Source organism: Aquarana catesbeiana, linkage group LG03 (assembly GCF_042186555.1).
Source record: "Aquarana catesbeiana isolate 2022-GZ linkage group LG03, ASM4218655v1, whole genome shotgun sequence".
NCBI classification, from domain to species: domain Eukaryota; kingdom Metazoa; phylum Chordata; class Amphibia; order Anura; family Ranidae; genus Aquarana; species Aquarana catesbeiana.
Genome location: NC_133326.1, coordinates 682,602,745 through 682,630,424, shown reverse-complemented (window position 1 = coordinate 682,630,424; position 27,680 = coordinate 682,602,745). Strand labels below are relative to the sequence as shown.

The 27,680-nt window shown below is 45.6% G+C and overlaps 1 protein-coding gene across 4 annotated transcripts in view; it reads left to right on the top strand.

Moving 5' to 3' along the window:
* CHD3 (chromodomain helicase DNA binding protein 3) overlaps positions 1-27,680 on the top strand; it is a 153,227-nt gene that overhangs the window by 78,438 nt on the left and 47,109 nt on the right. For 3 of the 4 annotated variants that reach the window (XM_073622962.1, XM_073622961.1, XM_073622965.1), the window contains 8 exons: positions 825-946; positions 4,115-4,288; positions 4,777-4,918; positions 5,600-5,731; positions 6,095-6,212; positions 8,800-8,924; positions 10,840-11,071; positions 15,540-15,706. In XM_073622962.1, the coding sequence (XP_073479063.1) occupies positions 825-946; positions 4,115-4,288; positions 4,777-4,918; positions 5,600-5,731; positions 6,095-6,212; positions 8,800-8,924; positions 10,840-11,071; positions 15,540-15,706 (1,212 nt within the window). The remainder of the gene's footprint in view (positions 1-824; positions 947-4,114; positions 4,289-4,776; positions 4,919-5,599; positions 5,732-6,094; positions 6,213-8,799; positions 8,925-10,839; positions 11,072-15,539; positions 15,707-27,680) is intronic. The other variant, XM_073622963.1, reaches the window with a different exon arrangement.

The window sequence follows — 27,680 nt, the reverse complement described above, 5'->3', positions numbered from 1 at the left end:
GCCCCGCCTCCGCCTCGTCAGTAATAGAGGAACACTGATACAATGCTGGGAAACTGTATCAGTGTTCTGCCTATCACGGACGAGGAGGAGGCGGGGCTTTGTTACAATGGACGGCCGCCAAACAGACTGCATAACACAGCGGGAGACATCCGCTGTTTTAGTAATCAAAAATACGGTTGCAGATGGGCACAGTGAGGCTGCAAATGGGCACACTGAGGCTGCACAGTGAGGCTGCACAGTGAGGCTGCAGATGGGCATTGTTTACCCAGTAGCTGCTACATTTTCCCACCCTAGGCTTATACTCGAGTCAATAAGTTTTCCCAGTTTTTTTGTGGAAAAATTATGTGCCTCGGCTTATATTCGGGTCGGCCCATACTCGAGTATATACGGTATGTGATTTTGCAGGAAGGAAAATCGTAGAGTTAGTATTGATGGGGGAATCCCTCCCACAGAGTTATCGTGTTCTGCCAGCAGGGGGCGCAGGAAGCCACCCCTGCTGGGGAAATGCAGTGATTACTGCTAGCAGCTATAGCCGCTGGCAATAATCACATGCTAAAAATCTGACATGCTGGTTGTACCCAAGTTGATCGATAGACTTGGATACATCAGCGTGCCCATAGATGGATTGAATCTCGGCCAGGCCCTCCTGAACTGGCTGAGATCCGATCCATCTATGGCCGGCTTAAGAGTTTTTCTTTAGGCCCTGTCCGTTTTGTGGCTCACGATCCTCTTTTCTTTTGTACAAAACCTCGTACTCCGTTTTCCTGTCTTCTCACATGTCTGTAGTTTATATAGACAGCTCAGTTATTTGTTCTGTGTTGCAGTTTTTCCGGGTCCTCAATGGCTACAAGATTGACTACAAGCTGCTCCTCACGGGGACCCCTCTCCAGAACAACCTGGAGGAACTGTTTCATCTGCTCAACTTCCTGACACCGGAGAGGTTCAAGTATGTGTCTGACACCATGGGGGTTGATTTACTAAAACTGAAGAGTGCAAATCCTGGTGCAGCTCTGCATAGAAACCAATCAGTTTCTAGTTTTTGTTTTGCGGTTTTGTCAAAACCTAATTGAACAAGCTGAAGTTAGAAGCTGATTGGCTGCCATGCACAGCCGCACCACTTGCCGACCGCACTATAGCCAAATGACGGCTACAGCATGGCCGGGGCTACTTCTGGGACGCTGTCATATGACAGCGTCCCAGAACGTGATCGTGCCCCAATCGTAGGCGTGATCGCGCCTGCCACGGCAGATTGTGGTAAAGAGCCAATCAGCGTCTACCATGTAATCAGTTGTGTCCAATCACAGCTGATCATGGATGTAAATAGAAGCCGGTCATCGGCACTCTTCTCCTCCCCTCCTCGCGCTGTCAGCGTGAAGAGGAAAAGAGAGCCGGCTTCTGCAAAAGGGAGACATGTACACTGACAGGCTGTACTGATAGTGCCCTGATTATCGGTGCCCATCAATGCAGATCGGTGAAGGAGAAAAATTGCCTGTTTGCAAAGTTTAATAACAAACTATGAAAACGTTTTTTGGGTTTTTTTTCAATATTTTCGGTCTTTATTAGTTTTTGATTAGCAAAAAATTAAAAAAAAAAACCCAGTGGTGATTAAATACCACCAAAAGAAAGCTCTATTTGTGTGAAAAAAAATGATGAAAATTTCATATGCATACAGTGCTGCATGACTGAGCACTTGTCATTCATAGTGTGACAGCGCTGAAAGCTGAAAATTGGCCTGGGCAAGAAGGGGGTAAAAGTTCCTGGTAAGCGAGTGGTTAAAGAAGACCTGAACTAAAAAAATAAATAAATTAGATTTGCTGTTATAGGGAGCATCTAGAAATGTTAATTGTAACTAAGGAATACCCTTTAAGATGTCTTTTTTTGTTTTGCACCACTCCTGAGAACGGTGGCACGCTACCTGTTCTAGCTGTATGTCCGCACTTCTTCCTCTGGATGCCAGTTTCAGGAGATTTGGTGATGTCACTACTGTGCTGCTCACTGTTCTCCTTGCTGGAGATGGTGCTGTACCTGAGGACCTGCAGTGAAAAAAAGTGTCAGTTAATGTCAGTATGTCTGCTGCAATATTGCAGTCCCCCTATAAGTCGCTGATCACCACCATTACTAGTAGAAAAAAAAAATTCCAGTATTTATCCGTAGTTTGTAGACGCTATAACTTTTGAGCAAACCAATCAATATACACTTATTGAAAAAAAAACAAAAAAAAAACCTAAAATAAATGAAAATATCCCATAGCTTGTAGACAATATAACCAATCAATATACACTTATTGGGATTTTTAACCAAAAATATGTGGCAGGAATACATATTGGCCTAAATTGAAGAAATTTAGAATTTTTTTTGTTCATTTTTTTTTAATTGAATATATCTTAAAGTAAAAATTTTTCTTTTTTTTTTTTTTCAAAATTGCGGTATTTTTTTGTTTAGCGCAAAAAAATGAAAGCCGCAGAGGTGAGTAAATACCACCAAAAGTACAGTGTCGCACGACCATGCAATTGTCAGTTAACCACTTACGGACCGCCCGCCGCAGTTTTACGTCGGTACTTTGAAGAGGATTATCGTTTTTATGGCAGCAGCTAACTACCATAACCCCGGTATCCTCTTCTTCAGGGGGCGGTCCGCTTTCAGATAAAAGTGGTCTCTGCAGCGGATTCGCAGCAAGATCAATTTTATCGGCGGCGGGAGGTGCCCTTCCCGCCGCGCTCTGGTGCCCTTGGCCGCTTACCAGAGCCGTCGGTAGTGGCGGAGGTGATCGGATCCTTCTCCCAGCTAGACATGGAGAGGAGTGTGGGGAAGATGGCCATCCAAGCCCACCCATCTCCATATCATTGCAGGGCGGAAGTGACGTTTGACATAGCTCTTAAAGGCCTTTTTTTTTTTCTTCATTTTTTCAAATGACAACTTTTTTTTTTTTTTATTTATTGCAGTGTAAATATGAGATCGGAGGTCTTTTTGACCCCAGGTCTCATATTTAAGAGGCCCTGCCTTGTTTTTTTTTATTACAAGGGATGTTTGCATTCCTTGCAATAGGAATAAAAGTGACACATTCTTTTTTTGTAAAGAACAGTGTAAAAATAAAAAAGAAAAGATAAAATAAATAAGAGAAAAAATGTTTTTTTTTTTAAACACGCCCCATCCCGCCGAGCTCGCGTGCAGAAGTGAACGCATACATGAGTAGCGCCCGCATATATAAACGGTGTTCAAACCAAACATGTGAGGTATCGCTGCGATCGGTAGAGCGAGAGCAATAATTCTAGACTTAGACCTCCTCTGTTACACAAAACCTGCAACCTGTCTAATTTTTTTAAATGTCGCCTATGGAGATTTTTAAGGGTAAAAGTTTGTCGCCATTCCACGGGCGGGCTCAATTTTGAAGCGTGACATGTTGGGTATCAATTTACTCGGCGTAACATTATGTTTCACAATATGAAAAAAAAATTGGGCTAACTTTACTGTTTTATTTTTTAATTAAAAAAAGTGTATTTTATCCCCAAAAAAAGTGCGCTTGTAAGACCTCTGCACAAATACGGTGTGACAGAAAGTATTGCAACGACCGCCATTTTATTCTCTAGGGTGTTAGAAAAAAAATATAATGTTTGGGGGCTCTAAGTAATTTTCTAGCAAAAAAAACCCCTGATATTTAACTTGTAAACAATAAATCTCAGAAAGAGGCTCGGTCCTTAAGTGGTTAAAGTAATGCAGTGCCGTATCGGAAAAAAATGGTCCGGGTCATGAAGAGGGGGGGGGGGGGGTAAATCTTCCAGAGGTCAAAGTCAGTTGTATAATGATTTCTAGCAGCCAATTAGGTAGTCCAGAGGTGGGGCAGGAGGTATAAAAACCTCATTGGTGTCATTCTGCTAATTCTGTGTAGTAGCATTGGCCCCAAAACTAGGCATGTTCCATCAGATAGGAGGATAATGAGAAAGAGCTTAAGGAACCCCAAGCAACCTCTGGAGGAACTGTAGGCTTCCATGGAACCCTGGTTGAGAATGGCTGGTGCCGATTTACACAGAACCTGAATACTGAGCCGGTGAGATAACATCTCTGTGTGTCTTGTTTGATATTACTACTCCAGAATGTATTTATTTTTCTTTTTTAGCAATCTTGAGGGTTTCTTGGAAGAATTTGCCGACATCTCCAAAGAGGATCAGATCAAGAAGCTTCATGACCTACTGGGCCCCCATCTCCTGCGCCGACTTAAAGCCGACGTGTTCAAAAATATGCCAGCCAAGACGGAACTGATCGTGCGCGTGGAGCTGAGCCCCATACAGAAGTAAGAGGGAGAATGGTGGAGGTGGGGAGGGATGGGTGAAAGGGTTTACAAATGAAAGCCTTGCGGCTTGTAGCAGAATATTGGATTCTTCCTTGCATACTGCTCATGAAAATTGGAAGGGGAAAAAAAAAAAAAATCTCACTGAGCAGGCAACTCAGACAATTCTGCTTTCAGACAGTGAGGTCGGTTACGGGATAGCTGTGCTCAGATAAGAACGTAAACATTTGGGGGCATTTTGCAGCATTTTAGGTAGCAAAGCCTGCTGGGTCTTGTAGTTTTTCTGCAGCATGTATTGGGTTATTCTGAGGCTTGTATTTGCCATCAGTTGTCCATAGAAATAGTAAACGGTAACCAATTTTCTAATGCGATTGTTAATCAATGTTTTCTATATAAAACCAGCTGTGGTTATATTGTAGTGGGTAAATAATCACAATAATTGCATCTGTTCTATTGGAAATCAATGATTTATTTCTATTCACATTTTGCAGAAAATATTACAAGTTTATACTCACTCGTAATTTTGAAGCACTCAACTCCCGAGGTGGAGGAAACCAGGTGTCACTGCTCAACATTATGATGGATCTAAAGAAATGCTGCAACCATCCGTACCTCTTCCCTGCAGCATCCATGGTGAGTTTCAGTGTATAACTTCCCTTCCGTGCTTCTGCATAGAGAAAAGCAATGCACATTGATATGGGAAGAAAGAAGCTATGAGTCTGTCCTCCTCCTGCAGGGTGATACAGACAGAAGGGATCTATGAGTATGTCCTCCTCCTGCAGGGTGATACAGACAGAAGGGAGCTATGAGTCTGTCCTCCTCCTGCAGGGTGATACAGACAGAAGGAGCTATGAGTCTGTCCTCCTCCTGCAGGGTGATACAGACAGAAGGGAGCTATGAGTCTGTCCTCCTCCTGCAGGGTGATACAGACAGAAGGGGGCTATGAGTCTGTCCTCCTCCTGCAGGGTGATACAGACAGAAGGGGGCTATGAGTCTGTCCTCCTCCTGCAGGGTGATACAGACAGAAGGGAGCTATGAGTCTGTCCTCCTCCTGCAGGGTGATACAGACAGAAGGGGGCTATGAGTCTGTCCTCCTCCTGCAGGGTGATACAGACAGAAGGGAGCTATGAGTCTGTCCTCCTCCTGCAGGGTGATACAGACAGAAGGGGACTATGAGTCTGTCCTCCTCCTGCAGGGTAATACAGACAGAAGGGAGCTATGAGTCTGTCCTCCTCCTGCAGGGTGATACAGACAGAAGGGGAGATTTTGGTATGCCCATTGGCAAACACTGACTTTCACTCTTGATTTTTTCAGGAATCACCTAAGCTCCCTAGTGGTGCCTATGAGGGAGGAGCTCTTGTCAAAGCCTCTGGGAAGTTACACCTCTTACAGAAGATGCTGCGGAAGCTGAACGAACAGGGGCACAGGGTCCTCATCTTTTCCCAGGTGGGTGCAGGGTGACCTTTACTACTTCCACTAGGTGTACTGTGCATCTGCTTTAATAGGTTCAACACCTGAAGCACATCATGCCTTACTTAAAGCGGAACTAAACCCACCGATTTAACAGTTTCTAAAAAAAACAGTTACATTCCCGGCATGCTGAGAATGCTGTCACAATAGTTGTTCTCTTAACCAAACTGTCAATCCATCAAATGTCTGGTGTCATAACTGATCACAGGTGCAGCACCATGGCAGTTGTAAATCAAACAGAGGCCAACATGGCAGCTTCCTTGGCTGAATAGGATAGGAGGGTTTAGTTCCGCTTTAATTAACAATAATTGCCTCTGCTGACTCTCCTTCCTCTTTCAGATGACAAAGATGTTGGACCTATTAGAAGACTTTTTGGATTATGAGGGATACAAATATGAACGGATCGATGGTGGAATAACAGGATCCTTGAGACAGGAGGCGATTGACAGGTTTAATGGTGTGTCCATCGAATCTGGTTGAAGGGCAAGGGAAAGGAAATCTTTATTTAGTCTTTATGGGGAGATTCACTTTTATGGGGGAGGTTCACTAACACTGGAGGGTGCAAAATCTGGTGCAGCTCTGCGTTCCAGGAACCAATCCGGTTTTTATTTCAAAGATCAGGACTCCTTTCACACTGAGGCGGTTTTCAGACACATTAGTGTTAAAAATAGCACCTGAAAATTGCCTCCCATTCATTTAAATGGATGCTTTCACACTAGGGCTGTACACTTGTGGGATGGTAGAAAAAGTCCTGCAAACAGCACCTTTGGGGCATTTTTGGAGCGCTATAAATAGTGCTTCAAAAACGCCCTTGTCCATTGAAATTTGTGGGCAGCGCTTCCAAAGCACCTTAAAAGTGCTTGTTTTTTTAAGGTCACGTCACATGACCTTAAAAAAAGCGCCCCTCTAGCACCCAAAAACGACTGGCGCTTAAGTCTAGGTTCACATTTATGCGGCTGTGCTTGATGCATTCTTCAGCCACGTTTTGCAGTGAACTTTGCGTTTTTAAACCCTTGTTTTTTATTCGGTTTTGCATGCAGTTTTCATGCATTTTACGTTCCCCCCCCCTCTTTAAACACACTGTAAAGACACTTTATATAGCTGGTTACTAAGGAGGGGGCCAAGAAGCCGGCTGCCGCATTCTAAACAACCGATGAGTCATCAGCTGTCAGCGGGGTTTCCCGCTGACAGCTTAATGTAAAAAAATTGCGGGCAAAAAAAAATTGCAAAACAAATACCACCAAAATTTAGAAAAAAAATGGTGTGGCGTCTCCCCTAAAATCTATACCAGACTCTTATCTGAGCATGCAGCCCGGCAGGTCAAGAAAGGGAGGGGACGAGCGAGCGCTCCCACCCTCCTGAACCATGCCAGACTGCATGCCCTCAACATGGGGGGGATCGGTGCTTTGGGGGGGAGGGGGTCTTCTTTGTCCCCAACCCCCCTCCCCAAAGCACCTTGCCCCTATGTTGATGGGGACAAGGGCCTCTGAGCGGTGGTTTTCGGGTTCTGCGGGCAGGGGGGCTTATTGGAATCTGGAGGCCCCCAGATCCCCCCCACCCATTGGAATGGGTATCAGATGCATCGTGCAGTGAAATGTAAAAAACAAAACGGTTTTTGACAAATCCTTTATTAATAAAATAGCTCTGAGCTGTCTTCTCCCACCACTGTCTCTCCCGGTGCCGTCGTCTTCTCCCGCTGCTGTCTTCTCCCCGTGCCGTCTTTTCCCGCTGCCGTCTTCTCCCTGTGCCGTCTTTTCCCGCCGCTGTCTTCTCCCTGTGCCGTCTTCTCCCGCCACTGTCTCCCGGTGCCGTCGTCTTCTCCCGCTGCTGTCTTCTCCCCGTGCCGTCTTCTCCCGCTACTGTCTTCTCCCCGTGCCGTCTTCTCCCCGTGCCGTCTTCTCCCGCTACTGTCTTCTCCCCGTGCCGTCTTCTCCCCGTGCCGTCTTCTCCCGCTGCCGTCTTCTCCCGCCGCTGTCTTCTCCCTGTGCCGTCTTCTCCCGCCACGGTCTCTCCTGGTGCCGTCGTCTTCTCCCGCTGCTGTCTTCTCCCCGCGCCGTCTTCTCCCCGTGCCGTCTTCTCCCCGTGCCGTCTTCTCCCGCTGCCATCTTCTCCCTGTGCCGTCTTTTCCCGCCGCTGTCTTCTCCCTGTGCCGTCTTCTCCCGCCACTGTCTCTCCCGGTGCCGTCGTCTTCTCCCGCTGCCGTCTTCTCCCCGTGCCGTCTTCTCCCGCTGCCTTCTTCTCCCTGTGCCGTCTTTTCCTGCGGCTGTCTTCTCCCCGTGCCGTCTTCTCCCGCCGCCATCTTCTCCCACCACCGTCTTCTCCCACCGCCATCTTCTCCCGCTGCCGTCTTTCCCCGTGCCGTCTTCTTTCGCCGATGTGTCTCCAGGTGCCGACTTCTCCCGCCACTGTCTCTTCCCGGGGCTGTCTTCCTCGCCGCCGGTTACCAGCTGAAAAAAGGCATTTTTCTGTGGCTGTCTTCCTCCATTGTGTTGTCGCCCCTGTGTGGCATCTCTTATATAGCCATGGGGTGTGGCCATCCGACCACATCACCTGGACAGTCCATCTAACATGGTTGCCTTCGGTACAAGTTCACATCTATGCGTTTTGCATCCGGTGCGTTTTTGTGGGGCGCCCCATGGCTATATAAGAGATGCCACACAGCGGGCGACAACACAATGGAGGCACATCGTGGGGAAAAAGTCCCCGACCCTTTCCAAAAATGCACCGGACGCAAAACGCATAGATGTGAAAAGGAAAAAACCATGGTAAATGGACTGTAGTGAGTTTCTGTAAACTGCAAAACGCACTAAAAAATGCATAGGTGTGAACCTAGGGTTAGCGGCTGTTTTAGCAGCGCTTCAGTGTGAAAGGGGTCTTATTGAAAAAGCTGAAGTTAGAAGCCGATTGGCTACCATGTGCAGCTGTGCCAGATTTTGAGTGCTCCAATTTTAGTAAATCAACCCCAAAGTGTTTTAATTAGACTGTATGTGTTTTAATGTTTTTTTTGTTTTTGTTTTTTACATGTTTCCTGTTTTATTTTGCAGCTCCTGGTGCCCAGCAGTTCTGTTTCCTACTCTCCACCCGGGCAGGGGGCCTGGGAATAAATTTAGCTACAGCAGACACGGTCATCATCTATGATTCCGATTGGAACCCCCACAACGACATTCAGGTAGCAAAACATCAAGTCTCCCTTCGCATCGATCTCCACCGTATGACTCCATTCATCTTCTTGTCCATCCTAACTTTCATATATATAGGGAACCACATGTTTCAGGCCTCAATGTACATTGGGAATGTGTCAATGTCTGTTTTTTGTGTCTTATCTGTCTCTGCTTAAAACTAAGGCCCCTTTCACACTTGTGCGACTTGTCCTGTGACTTGGGAGTGCAAACTCGCATGACATGTCGTACCCCATGATTTCCAATGATAACCATTCATATCTGTGCGACTTCAAAGTAGTCCCTGCACTACTTTGCTCTGACTTTGATGACTTGAGGTCCATAGACCTCAAGTTTACACAGGCATTCGCTGATTCGTGGCCGCAAAATCGCACAGCTTTCAAGTCGCTGCAGTGTGAAAGGGGCCTAAGCCACAAAAGTTAAAATCTGTAACATCTAAAAGTGTGAAGGTCACCACCACGGGAATTATAACTGGTCTGAGCTATACAGTTGCCCGCTGCTTTGGAGTGCATAAGTTATGCCCACATCCCTAAATTGATAGTGAAACCAAAGAAATTTTCCCTTAAATGAGGACTGTACTGGGCATAAAAAGAGGTAACCGAGTTTATAAAAGTATCAAAGCTTTATTATTACACAATTGAATAAAGTACATAAAAGACAAAAACACTTATGCGGCATTTACATACATATACCTTACCTCATACCAAAGGGTTACCTACACTATATTGTCAAAAGTATTGGGACAGCTGCCTTTACACGCACGCCAACTTTAATGGCATCCCAGTCTTAGTCTGTAGGGTTCAATATTGAGTTAGTCCACCCTTTGCAGCTATAACAGCTTCAACTCTTCTGGGAAGGCTGTCCACAAGGACATTTTAGGAGTGTGTCTATGGGAATGTTTGACCATTCTTCCAGAAGAGCATTTGTGAGGTCAGGCACTGATGTCGGATGAGAAGGCCCGGCTCGCAGTCTCCACTCTAATTCATCCCAAAGGTGTCCTATGGGGTTGAGGCCAGTCAAGTTCCTCCACCCCAAACTCGCTCATCCATGTCTTTATGGACCTTGCTTTGTGGACTGGTCCAAATCATTTGGTGGAGGGGGGGAGGGGTTATGGTGTGGGGTTGTTTTTCAGGGGTTGGGTTTGGCCCCTTAGTTCCAGTGATGGGAACTCTCAAGGCGTCAGCATATCAAGACATTTTGGACAATTTCATGCTCCCAACTTTTTGGGAACAGTTTGGGGATGGCCCCTTCCTGTTCCAACATGACTGCACACCAGAGCACAAAGCCATTTTGGAGGGCAGGGGAGGCAACTGACAGCCTGTAAAGGCTTTTAAAGCATCACCTATGGACAATTTTTAGGTACTTTAGTTTGGCGCCATTTCACAGGTGTCTCCAATTTTCAATCTTGACATGTTTGGTATCTATTTACTTGACTCAACATCATCTTTTACATTTTTACAAAAAATTTAGTATTCTATTGTGTTCAATAAAATTAATTTTATCCTGAGAATTTGCATTTGATAAACGGCTGCGCCAATATCATGCGACATAAAAAATTACAACAGCCACCATTTTATTCTCCAGGGCCTCTGTTTTCAGGAAATGTTTAATGTTTGGGGGTTCTAAATAATTTTCTAACAAAAAAATGCAGATTTTAACGTGTATGGATAAATTTAAATATTGCCCTGGACGGCAAGCCTTGATCCATCCAAAACTAACAAATTATGTTTTTGGTTTACATATATTTTACAGAATTTTTTATATATACTAATTGCGGTCATAACTACATTGCTATGAAGGGTGTTCTCTAGATAAACAAGGACTATAGGAGGATGTGTTTATGTTACAAAGTGAGGGTGTGCTAGCACTGTATTCATTGTGCCCTCATTATATCTTTATTTCCAGGCCTTCAGCCGGGCTCATCGCATTGGCCAAGCCAACAAAGTGATGATTTATAGATTTGTGACGCGGGCGTCAGTGGAAGAAAGGATAACTCAGGTGGCCAAGAGGAAGATGATGCTGACTCACTTGGTAGTGAGGCCAGGCCTAGGCTCCAAGGCCGGCTCCATGTCCAAGCAGGAGCTCGATGACATCCTAAAGTTTGGAACAGAGGAGCTTTTCAAGAATGAAATTGAAGGTAAGTTTTTTAAAGGAAAGTCCCGGCTTTGAAGAAGCAGTCCAGACTGGTCCCTATAGTGCCATGTTGTCTGTAGAAAATAGATTAGAAGAAGATTCTCCATGTTTAACCAGTTGCCAGCTGCGCTATAGCCGATATACAGCTACAGCACCGCTCTCCAGTTCTGGGAGGGCGTCCTTAGACATCATCCCAAGAACGTGCGTCCCCCTGGGGCGTGCATTGGGAAGTGTCTGTGATCGCTATGTCCCTTGGACACCACAGATCACAGATCGTTGTAAAGGGACAATCACAGCGGCCCTTTACCATGTGATCAGCTCTGTCCAATCACACTGGCTTGCCGGTTATCAGCTCTCCTTTCCTCACACAGAGACAGTGTGTGAGGAAAGGAGAGCTGATCTGACAGGGCACAGTAAGTACAGCATTCACACTGATAATCAGGGCACTGATCATAAGTGCAGCCCCATCAGTGCAACTTATCCATGATGCCTCATCAGTGCAGCTTATCAGTCCTGCCTCATTATCAGTGCCGCCTCATCATTATCAGTGCCCATCAGTGCAGCCTCATCATTATCAGTGCAGCCTCATCAGTGTCCATCAGTGCTGCCTCATTATCAGTGCCCATCAGTGCTGCCTCATCATTATCAGTGCAGCAGCCTCATCATTATCAGTGAAGCCTTATCATTATCAGTGCCACCTCATTATCAGTGCAGCAGCCTCATCATTATCAGCGCCCAACAGTGCAGCCTCATCATTATCAGTGCAGCCTCATCAGTGTCCATTAGTGCACATCAGTGCAGCTTATCAGTGCCGCCTCATTATCAGTGCCCATCAGTGCTGCCTCCTTATCAGTGCCCATCAGTGCAGCCTCATCATTATCAGTGCAGCCTCATCAGTGTCCATTAGTGCAGCTTATCAGTGCCGCCTCATCATCAGTGCCGCCTCATCATTATCAGTGCCGCCTCATCAGTGTCCATAAGTGCAGCCACATCAGTGAAGAAGAAAAATTACTCATTTGCAAAATTTTATAACAGAACCTAACCTTTTAAACTTTTCGATCTTCTTTTTGTTTAACAAAAAATAACCACCCCCCCCCCCCCGGTGGTAATTAAATACCACCAAAAGAAAGCTCTATTTGTCTCTTTTCTTTCTATTTAATTACCCTAATATATATATATATATATATATATATATATATATATATATATATATCTTTTTTTTATTTATTACATTGTGCAATACAAGTTAAAAACCCACAACAATACTCTAGATCCAAATTCCAGTGTTATGACACAGTGATTATATAGAACCAACATTCTCTATTTGTCTCAAAAAAATAATAAAAGTTTCATCTGGGTACAGTGTTGCATGACTGCGCAGTTTTCATTCAAAGTGTGACAGCTGAAAATTTGCCTGGGCCAGAAGGGGGTGGAAGTGCCCAGTATTGAAGTGGTTAAAGAGACCATGCAAATAGATTAGCAGTCGGTCCTCCATGTTTAACCACTTCAGCCCCGGAAGATTTGGCTGCTGAATGACCAGCCCATTTTTTGCGATACGGCACTGCATCGCTTTAACTGACAATTGGGCGGTCGTGCGACGTTGCACCCAAACAAAATTGACGTCCTTTTTTCCCACAAATAGAGCTTTCTTTTTGGGGTATTTGATCGCCTCTGCGGTTTTTATTTCCTGCGCTATAAACAAAAAAAATAGCAACAATTTTGAAAAAACACAATATTTTGTACTTTTTGCTATAATAAAAATTCGCAATAAGTGTACAGTAAAACCTTGGTTTGAGAGTAACTTGGTTTGAGAGCGTTTTGCAAGACAAGCAAAATTTTTAAACAAATTTTGACTTGATTTGATATACAAGTAGCGTCATCATGTCACAACTGAGTATAAAAGAGAAGAGAGGCGCCTCTAAGTGTAGCAATATGGTTACATTTAATGAAGGTACAACATTTAGCAACATATTTCTACACTTAGAGGCGCCTCTCTTCTCTTTTATACTCTGGAGCTCCTGCTGGATTTTGCTTCTAATCCCCTTGTGGAGGCTTCCATTTGTGGATGGACATTTTAGGATTACACAACCTATCACATTGCTATAATCTTTTTATATGGTCTATAAAGTGAAGGACTTATGAATAAATGGTTGTGGAACGAATCATTTGAGTTTCCATTATTTCTTATGGGGAAATTTGCTTTGATATACAAGTGCTTTGGATTACAAGCATGCTTCCGGAACGAATTATGCTCGCAATCCAAGGTTTTACTGTATATTGACTGGTTTGCGCAAAAGTTATAGCGTCTACAAAATAGGGGATAGATTTATAGCATTTTTATTATTGATTTTTTTTTTCTTCACTAGTAATGGCAGCGATCAGCGATTTTTATCGGGACTGCGACATTATGGCGGACACATCGGACACTTTTGACACATTTTTGGGACCATTGGCATTTATACAGCGATCAGTGCTATAAAAATGCACTGATTACTGTAAAAATGTCACTGGCAGTGAAGGGGTTAACACTAGGGGGCACTCAAGGGGTTAAATGTGTTCCCTGGGAGGTGATTCTAACTAAAGGGGGAGGGGACTGACTAGAGGAAGTGAAGGATCGTGGTCCCTAGCTATTAGGAACACACAATCTGTCACTCCTCTCAGAACAGAACAGGGATTTGTGTGTTTACAAACACACTTCCGTGTTCTGTCCCTCATGCTCGCTCACCGTCGGCCACAAGCATCGGCACCCCCGCCTGCTATCCCGATCCCGCGAGCTGACGTATAGCTACGACGGTTCGCAGGATCATGCATGATGGCGGCTGGTCGGCAAGCGGTTAAAGAGACCAAGAAACAGACTAGCAGAAGGTCTTCCATGTTTTAGGAGTCCAGCTCTGTCCTCAACCGGGTTGGTTCTCCACTGGTCTTCAGGTCCCCGGCGCCACCATCTTGGATGTGGGAAACTAGCTGTGACTTCCTTGTGTTTAACACGCTCCGTACTGCGCATGTGCAAGTAGGGTTGCCACCTCACCCCTTGAGGCTGGGTTCACACTGGTGCGACACGACAGCCGTCCTACTTTGGATCCGACTTTGCCCTGCGACATGAAGCCGGCATGTGTCCGACTTTCAATGAACGGGGATCCGACTTGGATCCCCGCCAATGCCGGCACTGTGTTTGGTATGAATCTTTAGGGGGGAACTCCGCGCCAAATTTTAAATAAAAAACCGGCATGGGTTCCCCCTCCAGAGGCATACCAGGCCCTTGGGTCTGGTATGGACCTTGAGGGGAACCCCCTACGCCGAAAAAACGGCGTGGGGGGTCGCCCCCAATCCATACCAGACCCTTATCCGAGCACGCAGCCCGGCCGGACAGGAATGGGGGTGGGGAGGAGCGAGCGCCCCCCCCCCCCTCCTGAACCGTACCAGGCCGCATGCCCTCAACATGGGGGGGTGGTGCCTTGGGGGAGGGGGCGCGCTGCGGCCCCCCCACCCCAAAGCACCTTGTCCCCATGTTGATGAGGACAAGGGCCTCTTCCCGACAACCCTGGTCGTTGGTTGTCGGGGTCTGCGGGCGGGGGGCTTATCGGAATCCGGGAGCCCCCTTTAATAAGGGAGCCCCCAGATCCCGGCCCCCCACCCTATGTGAATGAGTATGGGGTACAGCGTACCCCTACCCATTCACCTAGGAAAAAAGTGTCAATTTAAAAAAAAAACACTACACAGATTTTTAAAGCATTTTATTAGACAGCTCCGGGGGTCTTCTTCCGACTTCGGTGGTCTCTCCGGTTCTTCTCCACGCTCTCCGGATCTTCTGCCGGGCTCCTCCGCTCTCTTCTGCTCTTTTGCCGCTCTTTTGCTAAAGCGGAGGAGCCTGGTCTTCAATCTTCTGCCTTCTGCCTTCTGCCCTCTTCTCCTGATGTTGACACGACGCTCTCTGGGGCTAGAATGCTCTCTGTGCGCTCTGCTCTGACTTATATAGGCGGTGACCCCGCCCCCTTATGCCGTCACAGTCCCTGGGCATGCTGGGACTGTGACGGCATAAGGGGGCGTGGTCATCGGGTGATGACCACGCCCCCTAAAACGTCACAGTCCCGCCGATCGTCTCTCCCTGTCGGCGTGAACCAAGGAAATTACCGGCACTTCCTGGTTCACGCTGTGATTGGTCACAGCTGATCACGTAGTAAAGAACCTCTGTTAGAGGCTCTTTACCACGATAGGAGATGCAGAGCGTCTCACCACACCACAGATCGCCACGCTGCGGGCGCGCGCTGGCTTGTTATCCTGCTAGACGTCCTATGGCACCCAGTCAGGAAAACTGAACCACTTCCTGGCCGTCATATTTATATAGGCCGGGCGGAAGTGGTTAACCCTTCCTTACTTTATCCAGAATTTAAAAAATACTTTATACCATATAGATATACTTTAAGATATACAGATCAAAAACAAATTACCGGTAACTGTTTTCTCTCTGCTAGCAGACAACAAGGAGGAGGACAGCAGTGTGATCCATTATGACACAAGCGCCATCGATAGGCTGTTAGACCGCAATCAGGACGTGACGGAGGACACAGAGGTCCAGAATATGAACGAGTATCTCAGCTCCTTCAAGGTGGCCCGATATGTGGTGCGGGAGGAAGAGAAGGTGAGTGGAACAATATGCAAAACACATCTGAATTCACTCCACCCATGATATTTCAGTGATCAGAAAAAAAAAGACAGATTAAAGCCTCGTACACACGATCGGATTGTTGGCAGACAAAGCACCAGACTTTTGCCTGCCATCCAACATTTGCTGGCGGAAAGTTGGACAACAATTATCTGAAGGAGCGTACTGACGATCGGATTTTAGGCAAACAGTCTGTCATCACACAATTCCCTGCCGAAAATCCGATCGTGTGTACGAGGCTTTAGCCCCGGTTCACACTAGAACGCCATGCGGGAAACCTGTGATCCCGTGTGCGTTTCCTGCACCTTATTCAAAACGCACTGCCCTTGAGATCTGCAGCGGCCGCCAGTGCAATGTTGCCGACACCCTAAACACAATTTTACAGACGCAGAGCGTTTGCCTGCACCGGATTGCGTGGTACAAAACTTCTATGTGATCTGGTTGCAGTGTGTTTACAAAAGCAGTGCGTGCATTACTTTAGTGTGATGCAATGCAATTTGAGCCGCATTCCTGTACAATTCACATGCAATTCAGTGTGATTCCTGTGCGGTTCATAGTGTAAACCAGGGCTTATACAGCTTTGCAATCCTTATTGCACCCTTAGGCTAGGTTCACACTTGTATGCGAATTGGATGCGGTTTTCCCCTACATCCAATTCGTATAACAGGGGACTGTGACTGGCTCGCAATATATATTATATTTATGGGTGGCACAGTGTAGTGGGTAGCACTCTCGCCTAGCAGTAAAAAGGGTCCCAACCATGACACTACCTGCCTGGAGTTTGCATGTTCTCCCTGTGCCTGTGTGGGTTTCCTCCGGGTACTCCGGTTTCCTCCCACACTCCAAAGACATTCTGGTAGGTTAATTGGCTTCTGTCCAAAATTGGCCCTAGTATATGAATGTGAGTTTGGGACCTTGGATTGTGGGCCCCTTGAGGATAGAGTGCGATGTATCTGTGGATCGCTGCGTAAATTGACTGCGCTATATGGGTACCTTTAATAAATAGGGATAATTGCAGACACGCACACTCACTCAGGTTGAACTGGATGGACTGGTGTCTTTATTCAACCTTACTAACTATGTAACAATGCAATGGAGCCGGTTAACACATCTCCGGGGCGGCCGCGGTCCGTGCTAGAAAAAAGTCCTGTGCGTCTTAGTCTCCGTTCCAGATACTAATTCAGGCAAAAATTCTGACCTGATTCGCCCCTGAAATGGAGAACAAGGACGCACCGGACCCCCTGCTACGAGCCGCGGCCGCAGCAAGTGTGAACCTGGCCTTAAAGTGTTACTAAACATGCAGTAAAGCATGCTTGTTAGGCCCCTTTCACACTGCTGCGACTTGAAAGTCACGTGATTTTGCCACGATTTCGCGGCCACGAGTTTGACGCGATTTCAGGGAATTGCCTGTGTAAACTTGAGGTCTATGGACCTCAACTTGCATCAAAGTTGGACCAAAGTAGAACAAGGACTACTTTGAAGTTGGTGCAACTTGAAGTCGCACAGATATGAACGGTACTCATTGGAAATCATGGGGTGCGACTTGTCATGCGACTTTGCAGTCCCAAGTCGCACAAGTGTGAATGGGGCCTTTTCTCACTGTGGAGCCTAAGGGGTTAATCTTCTGCATTGTGTAAAAAGGCTGTTCTACCCTGAGCATCTGCTCCTTCCATTGACTCCAATATAAATCCTGATATTTACAGAGCCCTGGGGACAAGCTGCACATGCTTAGTTTGGTGTGTAGTGCTAGAGAGTTTTTTTTTTTTTCTTGGGAGGGTGCATATGATCAGCACAGGGCCAATCAGCACTATCCAGACAGAGGGTCAGGGGTCCTGCATTCTCATAAGGCAATTGTGGGAGAATGAAAACTCCTCCTGCAAGCTTTAACCAGACACTGATAGAAGTAAAAAAACTGCTATATAATGCTGATGAGAAAAGGTATTTAGCCGTTTACAATTACTAAAATAATTGCATTTCTATGTTGTGTGTACTGTGGGAGACCAGATATAGTGAATGCAGGGTCCTGGGTTTAGTAACACTTTAAGAATATTTAACCCCTTGGTGCCGGTGTCTCCTGGGCCTTTAAGGAGTTTATGATGCCTGGAGGTGGGGTGGGGTTTATGATCATGTGATCATATGATCGAGGTGGGGGTCACATGATCGGAAAACTCCCAGCGAACGGGAACTTTCTGTTAGCTGTCAGTAACTGTGCTGAGAGGGTGCAGGGCGTGTGCTCTTGGCACATCTGTTTTTGCAATATTACACGCAAATATGTGTCTGCTTGGTGCCAAGGCCCATCCGCCGAGAGGCCACATATTTGCGTTCTGTCAGCGCCAAGAGGTTAAAGCGACACTAAACTTTGGTTTAAAAAAAAAAAAAAAGAAAATTCTATCCAATGATGTATTCTTAACGCAAAAAAGTCCCCTCTTAGGGCCCTTTCACACTGGGGTGGGGGCGGCGTCGGCGGTAAAGCGCCGCTATTGTAAGCGGCGCTTTACCATCGGTATTCGGCCGCTAGCGGGGGGTTAAAAACCACCGCAAAGCGCCTCTGCTTTGCCGGCGGTATAGCCGCACTGTCCCATTGATTTCAATGGGCAGGAGCGGCGAAGGAGCGGTATACACTCCGCTGCTTCACCGCTCCGAAGATGCTGCTAGCAGGACTTTTTTTCCCCGTCCTGCTAGCGCACCGCTCCAGTGTGAAAGCCCCCAGGGCTGGAGGCAAAGCAGCGGCACTTTTGGGTCGGTTTGCAGGCGCTATTATTAGCGCAATAGCGCCTGCAAACCGCTCCAGTGTGAAAGGGCCCTAATGCTCCCAGCGGCCTCCAAATCTCCAAATTAACTCAGCCAATAACAGACAGTGATGTGCAGGGGTACATGAGCTACATGTGACCACAAGATGAAGAGACAGAAGAAAAATAAGGCAAAAAAAAAAAAAAGACAGCTTATTGTCAATATGCAATTCATGGCCAGTTTTGGTCTAATGCCGCGTACACACAAACGGAATTTCCGTCAGACAAAACGTTTCTGACGGAATTCCGCTCAAGCTTGTCTTGCCTACACACGGTCACACAAAAGTTCTCTGAACTTTCGACCGTCAAGAACACGTGTGATGAGTTAGGGACCTTAGAGTGTAACCTCAAAGAAGGGAAGGGACTGATGTGAATGTACAATATAGCGCAGCGTAAAAATTGACAGTGCTATATACAGTTTTGCTCAAAAGTTTACATACCCTGGCAGAATTTATGATTTCTTGGCCATTTTTCAGAGAATATGAATGTAACAAAAAAACTTTTCTTTCACTCATGGTTAGTGTTTGGCTGAAGCCATTTATTATCAGTCAACTGTGTTTACTCTTTTTAAATCATAATGACAACAGAAACTACCCAAATTACCCTGATAGTTTACATACCCCAGTTCTTAATACCGTGTTTTGCCCCCTTTAATATCAATGACAGCTTGAAGTCTTTTGTGGTATTTGTGGATGAGGCTCTTTATCCTCTCAGATGGTAAAGCTGCCCATTCCTCTTGGCAAAAAGCCTCCAGTTCCTGTAAATTCTTGGGCTGTCTTGCATGAACTGCACGTCTGAGATCTCCCCGGAGTGGCTCAATGATATTGAGGTCTGGAGACTGAGATGGCCACTCCAGAACTTTCACTTTATTCTGCTGTAGCCAATGACAGGTCAACTTGGCCTTGTGTTTTGGATCATTGTCATGTTGGAATGTCCAAGTATGTCCCATGCGCAGCTTCCTGGCTGATGAATGCAAATGTTCCTCCAGTATTTTTTTTATAACAAACTGCATTCATCTTGCCATCAATTTTGACCAAATTTCCTGTGCCTTTGTAGCTCACACATCCCCAAAACATCAGCGATCCACCTCCATGTTTCACAGTAGGAATGGTGTACCTTTCATCATAGGCCTTATTGACTCCTCTCCAAATGTAGTGGTTATGGTTGTGGCCAAAAAGCTCAATTTTGGTCTCATCGCTCCAAATGACTTTGTGCCAGAAGGTTTGAGGCTTGTCTCTGTGCTGTTTGGCGTATTGTAAGTGGGATACTTTGTGGCATTTGCGTAGTATTGGCTTTCTTCTGGTGACTCGACCATGCAGCCCATCTTTCTTCAAGTGCCTCCTTATTGTGCATCTAGAAACAGCCACACCACATGTTTTCAGAGAGTCCTGTATTTCACCTGAAGTTATTTGTGGGTTTTTCTTTGGATCCCAAACAATTTTCCTGGCAGCTGTGGCTGAAATTTTAGTTGGTCTACCTGACCATGGTTTGGTTTCAACAGAACCCCGCATTTTCCACTTCTTGATTAGAGTTTGAACACTGCTAATTGGCATTCTCAATTCCTTGGGTATCTTTTTATATCCCTTTCCTGTTTTATACAGTTCAACTACCTTTTCCCGCTGATCCTTTGACAATTCTTTTGCTTCCCCCATGACTCAGAATCCAGAAACGTCAGTGCAGCACTGGATGAAAGATGCAAGGGTCTGTCAGGAGTCCAGAAACTCATTGACCTTTTATACACACACTAATTACAAGCAAACAGATCACAGGTGAGGATGGTTACCTTTTAATAGCCATTCAAGCCCCTTTGTGTCAACTTGTGTTAATGTTATCAGGCCCAAATCACCAGGGTATGTAAACTTTTGATCAGGGTCATTTGGGTAGTTTCTGTTGTGATTATGATTTAAAAAGAGTAAACACAGTTGATTGATAGTAAATGGCTTCAGCCAAACACTAACCATGAGTGAAAGAAATGTTTTTGTGTTATTCTCTGAAAAATGGTCAAGAAATGATAAATTCTGCCAGGGTACGTAAACTTAAGAGCACAACTGTAAGTGCCTGTAATAAATAAATAAAATAAATAAATTAGACAAACCTTTAGGATTCACTTATGACGGCTGCAGTAGGGGGCAGTGTGGTGCGATTCAGCACATCACATAGCTCCCCCCCCCCCTTTTTTTTTTTGTACAAACTTTATGTGAAGTGTACAAAATGTACACTTCATTCATGGCAATGTGCTGCACTGAAGTACAGTGTCATGCAATTCAGCAATTGTATCGCTGCCCTAGGCTGCACTGCAGTGTGAATGGGGCACGTAAGAAAAAAAAAAAAAATTCCTGTGTGCCCTTGCGATGAGAGAGACGTTTTAAAACGTCTGTCACGGCACAAAGTGTAAATTGGCCCTAAAATGGAGGTGCCAGGAGAGAAAAACATAAGAGCGGGGGGGGGGTTAAATTAGTGTTTTTTAGCTATTAGCAGTAAGGATGGGCTCAGGTGTGTTCGTAATTCCACGTGCCCGCGCCCGCCAGGAAGCCTACACTGCGCAGCGCTAATCACAGGCGGTAAGACATTTCCCGATCTCTGCAGCTGTGGATCGGGACAATGTCTCACTGCTTGTGATTAGCGCTGCGCAGTGTAAGCTTCTTCCTGGCGGGCGCGTGGAATTACGAACAAACACACCTGATCCTTAATTAGCAGCAGTGTTGCAAGGATTGCTAATTATACAAAGACCTCTGTGAGCCCTGTGGAGGGGGGCGGCAGAGCATAACTGCAAACCTCACAGCTAAATAAATCGCCCTCCATCAACTCTGGTAAGGGGGAGCAATAGATTGACGGTGCAGATCAACAAGGTAAATTGCTTGTTAATTACATAACCAGTAATAAGCCTTGTACAGGGTTAGCAACATGTATGGAAAATGCTTGTTAATGAGATAACCTTTGTTTTGCCTGGTTATTAGAGGTGTAAAAGGGGTTAACGGTGCATGTCGACAAGATAATTGCATCCTAATTACATCATCTCTGTCGGCTTATGGTGTAAAGCCTCGTACACATGATCGGATTGTGTGGCCAACAAAACTGTGGAATTTTGTCCGAAGGGCGGTGGCCCAAACTTGTCTTGCATACACACGGCCACACAATTGTCGGCCAACAATTACGAACGTAGTGATGTACTACGTGGTTTTTCAGCTCTTTAGCGCCACCTTTTGGGCTCCTTCTGCTAATTTCGTGTTAGTAGAAGTTTGGTGTTTGTTGATTCGTGCTTTTCTTTTGGCGTTTTTCATTTCGCGCTTTTCGAACCCGCGACCTTGGCGTTATTAGCACCACGCTCTAACCAACTGAGCTAACCGGGCCAAACTTGCACAGGGGAAGCCGGCCAAAGCTGGCACAGGCCTATCTGGGCAACCGAGTGATACTGTGGGCAACCACCAAAGAATTGACGCAGGAGTAGCCAAAAGCTTTAGACATTCGGCGTAGTAGACCTCGTGGAATTTTGTCCGAAGGGCGTTGGCCCAAACTTGTCTCGCATACACACGGCCACACAATTGTTGGCCAACAATTACGAACGTAGTGACGCACTACGTTGTTTTTCAGCTTTTTAGCGCCATCCTTTGGGCTCCTTCTGCTAATTTCGTGTTAGTAGAAGTTTGGTGTTTGTTGATTTGTGCTTTTCATTTCGTGCTTTTCAGTTTGTTTCTGAACGGCCGTTCGTCAACCAGCCATGTTGCGGAATCGGAGGAGATAACATGTTATTTATTATTGGCCTTGGAGTTATTGCTTTGACATTATTTTTTTGGTTGAATAATGATTTGATTTGGTATATTTTCTATATTTTTGGATGCATAGAATGCACTTTTTGGTTAAGTTCTATTGGCAGATAACATGTCTAATTTTATTTGTTTTCTTTTTTTTTAATGCACAATAAAAAAATTGTGTAGAATAATACTTGGCTATGTGTTTTTCTTCAAATGACAGTTTGGGAGTAGACAGTTACATTTAAAAAAATACAAAGTAAAATTAACAAGGGACACCAACATAGTTGTATCTTTGATCTTAAAAACTACAGGACATTCCCACCTACTGTAGCAGAATCGAAAATACAAGTAAGGGAAACTTTAATTAAGGAAAAGTATACTTTCTTACATAGAGGCTGTTTAGGAAAATTTGAAAAAATATAGAGAAAGTGGTTTGATATGTTGGAGGTATGACGAGAGAGGAGAGGATCAACGTATGAGTAGCAGGGGGAGGGGGAGCATGGGGGCCAAGGGTGTGGTTTTTTTTTTCCCCTCTTAATACGGACTGGGGTTGTATGTCGTTTGTTGTTTTTTTTTCTTGTTGTCTGTATATAAAATGAATAAAAAGATGATTTGATTAAAAAAACAAAAAAATTAGGGATAATGGTGTTGTGGTAGCTTGCCCAAATAAAAAAAAATGTAAAAAAGCATAATAATATTATTCTTGATATCACTAGAAAAAAAAAAAGCCTTTGAAAATTAGTTTGCCATAACTCCATCAGTATCACCAGCAAAGCAGCTTCATAATTATTCCATTAAAGAAGAAGAGAATTGATCCAGATTTCATAATTTGCCGCGTCACGAATGTTAATTCTCCATTACGAACGCTAGTTTACAAGACCGACCGTTTCTGGCTCCTCCTTGTTTCCTATAACTCCAAGGGCAATAATAAATAACACGCTATCTCCTCCGATTCCGGCTGGCTGGTTGACGAACGGCCGTTCAGAAACTAACTGAAAAGCACGATTCAACAAACGCCAAACTTCTACTAACACGAAATTAGCAGAAGGAGCCCAAAGGATGGCGCTAAAGAGCTGAAAAACAACGTAGTGCGTCACTACGTTCTTAATTGTTGGCCAACAATTGTGTTTGTACTTTGGACTTTTGTCCGACGGACTTGTGTGCACACGCTCGGAAAATCCGAACAAGAGACATTTGTCCGCGGAAAATTTTAAAACCCGCTGGCCAACATTTGTTCGCAGGAAAATCCGACAACAATTGTCCGATGGAGCGTACACACGGTCGGATTTACCGCCAACAGCCTGACATCGAACATTTCCCGTCGGAAAGTCCGATCGCGTGTATGAGGCTTTAAGGTTAACAATGCATATGCCCCAAGGAATCATTTTAATAGACAACCTTTGCCCCCACCCCAAGAATGTTAGCAGTGCATACCAATGAGACAAAACAGAATGTTAATTAGATAAGTCTAGGGATTGTATATCAGTGTGAAGCAAGACCCGCGCATATTAATAGGGTAAGAGTTTTCTATTATATCACCTTCTGTCTACTCATTGTATGAGGATGGGAAGGGTTAATGGTGCATAACAAAAGGTATAATGCTTGTTGATGGGTAACCTCTGGAAGGAGAGTAATGGGTGTATGCCAACACTGTACAATCTGTTAGAGAAGTATGGTGAGAAGAGCTTGGATTAGAAAAAAAAAAAAAAAAAAAAAGGGGGGGGGGGTTAATGATGTGAAAGCGAGTCACATGGTCTGAAGGCTTTGAAGCAATTAACCTCACCAGAGCTCAGAGCAGCAGCTTTACTGATGGGGCTGGCATGGAAGACGGAGCAGCTGCTAGGAGTTGGAGCGCCTGACAGAAGCCTATGCACTTCCCGCAGAGCATGGGAGAGGAATGGGGAATCTACAGTTCAAGTGGCTGGAAGGTGTTTGATGGAAGGCTTGCTCGTCTGAACCATGCAGGAGCTGGGAGGAGCAAGTAATCCCTGCAAGATACACTAGCCGAAGGGTAAGGTGAGCAAATTAAAGGCTTATTAAACCTTCAGGCTGGGTTCAACCCCCCCCGCACACCCGTCTCACCAGCAGGGGTCCGGTGCGTCCTGGTTCACCGTTTTCAGGTCAGATCTCAAATGTTGGGCTGAATTTGTACCAGAAACGGAACAAAAGACACAGCGTTTTTCTGCAAAATGCACCGGACCTGCTGCGGAGATATGTGAACCGGCTCCATAGAGAGCCGGTCAAAAATCTCCTGCTCACAGCAGGCGTCCGGTGCGTCTCCTTTCACCGTTTCAGGTTTCCTATTTCAGCCCAAATTTTTGGGCTCAATTCAGACCTGAAACGGACCAAAAGACGCACAGGGCTCCTGTGCAATTCGCACCGCAGCCGCTTGTACACAGGATGTTGTTTATTTACCTCCTCCTAGAAGCCAGCAGCGTTTTTTTTGCAGTACAAAATGCCTGACACTTGTAAAAGCGCCCTAAGGCCCCGTTCACACCTAGGCTAATTGAATGGCGTACAGAATCAAGCAACAAAATGCACTAAAATTGTGGCAAAAATCGCAGCGCCAACAGCTACTGGCTCTGTGGCAAGATTTGGTATACTGGCTTTTATGGAGCGGAGGGAGGCCCATTCAATTGGATGGTGCCGCTCCAAAAATGCTCCACAAAAAAAAAAACATGCTGCAGCAGATGTTGCTGTGCTACGCTCCAGATGTAAATGAAGCCTTAAGCCTCGTACACACTATCAGATTTTTGGCAGGGAATTGTGTGATGGCAGACTGCCTAAAATCCGACCGTTAGTACGCTCCTTCAGACAATTGTTGTCCAACTTTCCGCCAACAAATGTTGGATGGCAGGCTTGTAAATTTTTGGCGGACAACTGTCTGTTGTCAGATTTTCATATCGTGTGTACACAAGTCCGTCACACAAAAGTCCAAAATACAAACACTCGTGCTCGGAATCAATGCTCACCAAACACGATATTAGCAGAAGGTGCCCAAAGGGTGGCGCTCAAAAGCTGAAATTTTACGTAGTACGTCACTGCGTTCGTTTTTGTTGGCCGACAATTGTGTGCCTGTTAGTATGCAAGACAAAATCCAGGCAAACGCCGTTCGGACAAAAGTCTGACGCTTTGTTGGCCAACAATCCGATCGTGTGTACGAGACTTAAAGCGGGATTCCGGCCAACGAAATTTTGTATTTTTTTTTTTTTTAAAGTCAGCAGCTACAAACACTGTAGCTGCTGACTTTAAATAAGTAGACTTACCTGTCCTGGGTGCCCACGATGTCGGCCGGCCCATCCCTCGGCTCCGCCATCCTAAATAAGGGAAACAGGCAGTGGAGCCTTGCGGCTTCACTGCCAGTTTCCTACTGCGCACGCGCGAGCGGTGCGGCGCTCTGTGAATGGCCCCGTGGTTTTCTGGGAACACACACAGTTCCCAGAAGGCAACGGGGCTGCTCACCGAGGAACGGGACACACCGCGAAATAGGAAGAGGCAGATTAGGAAGACTGCCTAGCAACAAGAGTTCAGGTAAGTTTAAAATTTTTTTTTTTTTCAAATGTTTAATTTTTTTAGGATTTTTGGTGCAATTTTTTTTTTTTTTTTACAGGGTGGCCCTCCACTTTAAGAACCCAAGCACACTGCAGCTCAACAAATAAAAAAGCTGATTTTCACAGGTGTTTGAGCTTTTATTTCTCTGCCTCGATATGGCCTCATGCACACTGCAGCACAAAGAAGCTTTTACTTTTCTCTGCCTGTTAACTCCATGTTAGCCAATGTGTCCATTAGCGATGGGATCGGGCGTGTTTGGATCGAACCCGCCAGGAAGCCGGCACTGCACACCGCCAATCATAGGCAGCATGTGTATGTGCAGCTGCCAGTCGGGAAATGCATCACTCCCTATGATTGGTGGTGTGTAGTGATTGCTTCCTGGCGGGTTCAATCCGAACAGGCCCGAGCCCATCGCTAGTGTCCATATAGGGGTTTACAGACAGAAAAAAAAACAAAACAAAACTTGCTGTTGGTTATACAGTGACCTTCATGCAGGTTTGTGCTTAAAGAGGAGTTCCAGTCAAAAAAAAAAAAAAAAATAATTAAAAGTCAGCAGCTACAAATACTGCAGCTGCTGACTTTTAATTGGACACTTACCTGTCCCTGGGTCCAGCGATGCGGGGAATCGAAGCCCCACTCGTCTCCCCCTCCGTTCGGTGGCACCGGCATTGCAACTGTGGGCGCCGGGCTGTGGCTTCACAGCCTGGCACCCACTGCGCATGCGTGAGTGGCGCCGAGCGCCGTGATTGGCCGCTCAGTCACCTGGGACCTGTAATGGGTCCCAGATGATTGACAGGAGTGAGGGAGCAGAGCTGAGCCCTTCCTGTGCCGAGGGGGAAGTGATGTCACCAGCCCAGGCACTGGAAGAGGCAGACTACGAGGGACTCCCTAGCAACAGGCATTTAGAGGTGAGTTAAAAAAAAAAAAAAATATCCAAATGTTTTTTTTTATTTTTTTTATTTTTTTTTTTTTTTTTTAGGATTTTTTCATGTAGTTTTTTTTTTTTTTAGGTGGAACCCCACTTTAAAGGGTTAAAAAAAGCCTTTGAAATTAATGAATGTTCAATCGCTAAACACGCCTAGCAGCAGCTTTTAGTAGTGTCAAGCGTTCTTTTTTTTTTCTCTGCCGCTCCTGGACGCACTGCCAGTGTTTTTTTTTTTTTTTTTTTTCCCCTACCACTAAACGCTGCTAAAAGTCTATGTGGGAGATTTACTAAAACTGGAGCACTCAGAATCTGGCACAGCTGTGCATGGTAGCCAATCGGCTTCCAACTTCAGCTTGCTTTTAATTAAGCTTTGACAATAAAACCTGGAAGCTGATTGATTTCTATGCAGGGCTGCTGCAGATTTTGCACTCTCCAGTTTTAGTAAATCTTCCCCTGTGTGTGCATGGACATGTAGGCGAATATGCAGGGGAGTTTAGATGCAGGAAGAAACACCAGAAGCCCCTAGGAGCTGTGGTTGCCACCTCATCCCTTTAAACCCGACCACATATTAATTCCACAGGTTGTGTGGCCGATTAAGGTGGTAATTAAACTCGGTGCCTTATCTGCATTTAATTAGCCTCAGAAACTGTGTAATTCAAAGGTGTTCGGGTTTCAGGCTGGGTTCACACTGCTGCGGTGGCAGACATCGTATGTGATTCGCAGCGCACTGCTGTTCACATCACATGCGATGTCTGTGCTGTGCGATATCAGCCATACAGATAGTATGGCTGATATCGCACCGCATTCGGTCCAAACTCGCACAGGACCCTTTTTTTTGTTCGGACCAGAATCGGATCGCATGGGTGTTCACACCTATGCGATCCGATACATGTCCGAATTGTCAGTTCACAGTGCGATATGCGGGCTGAACT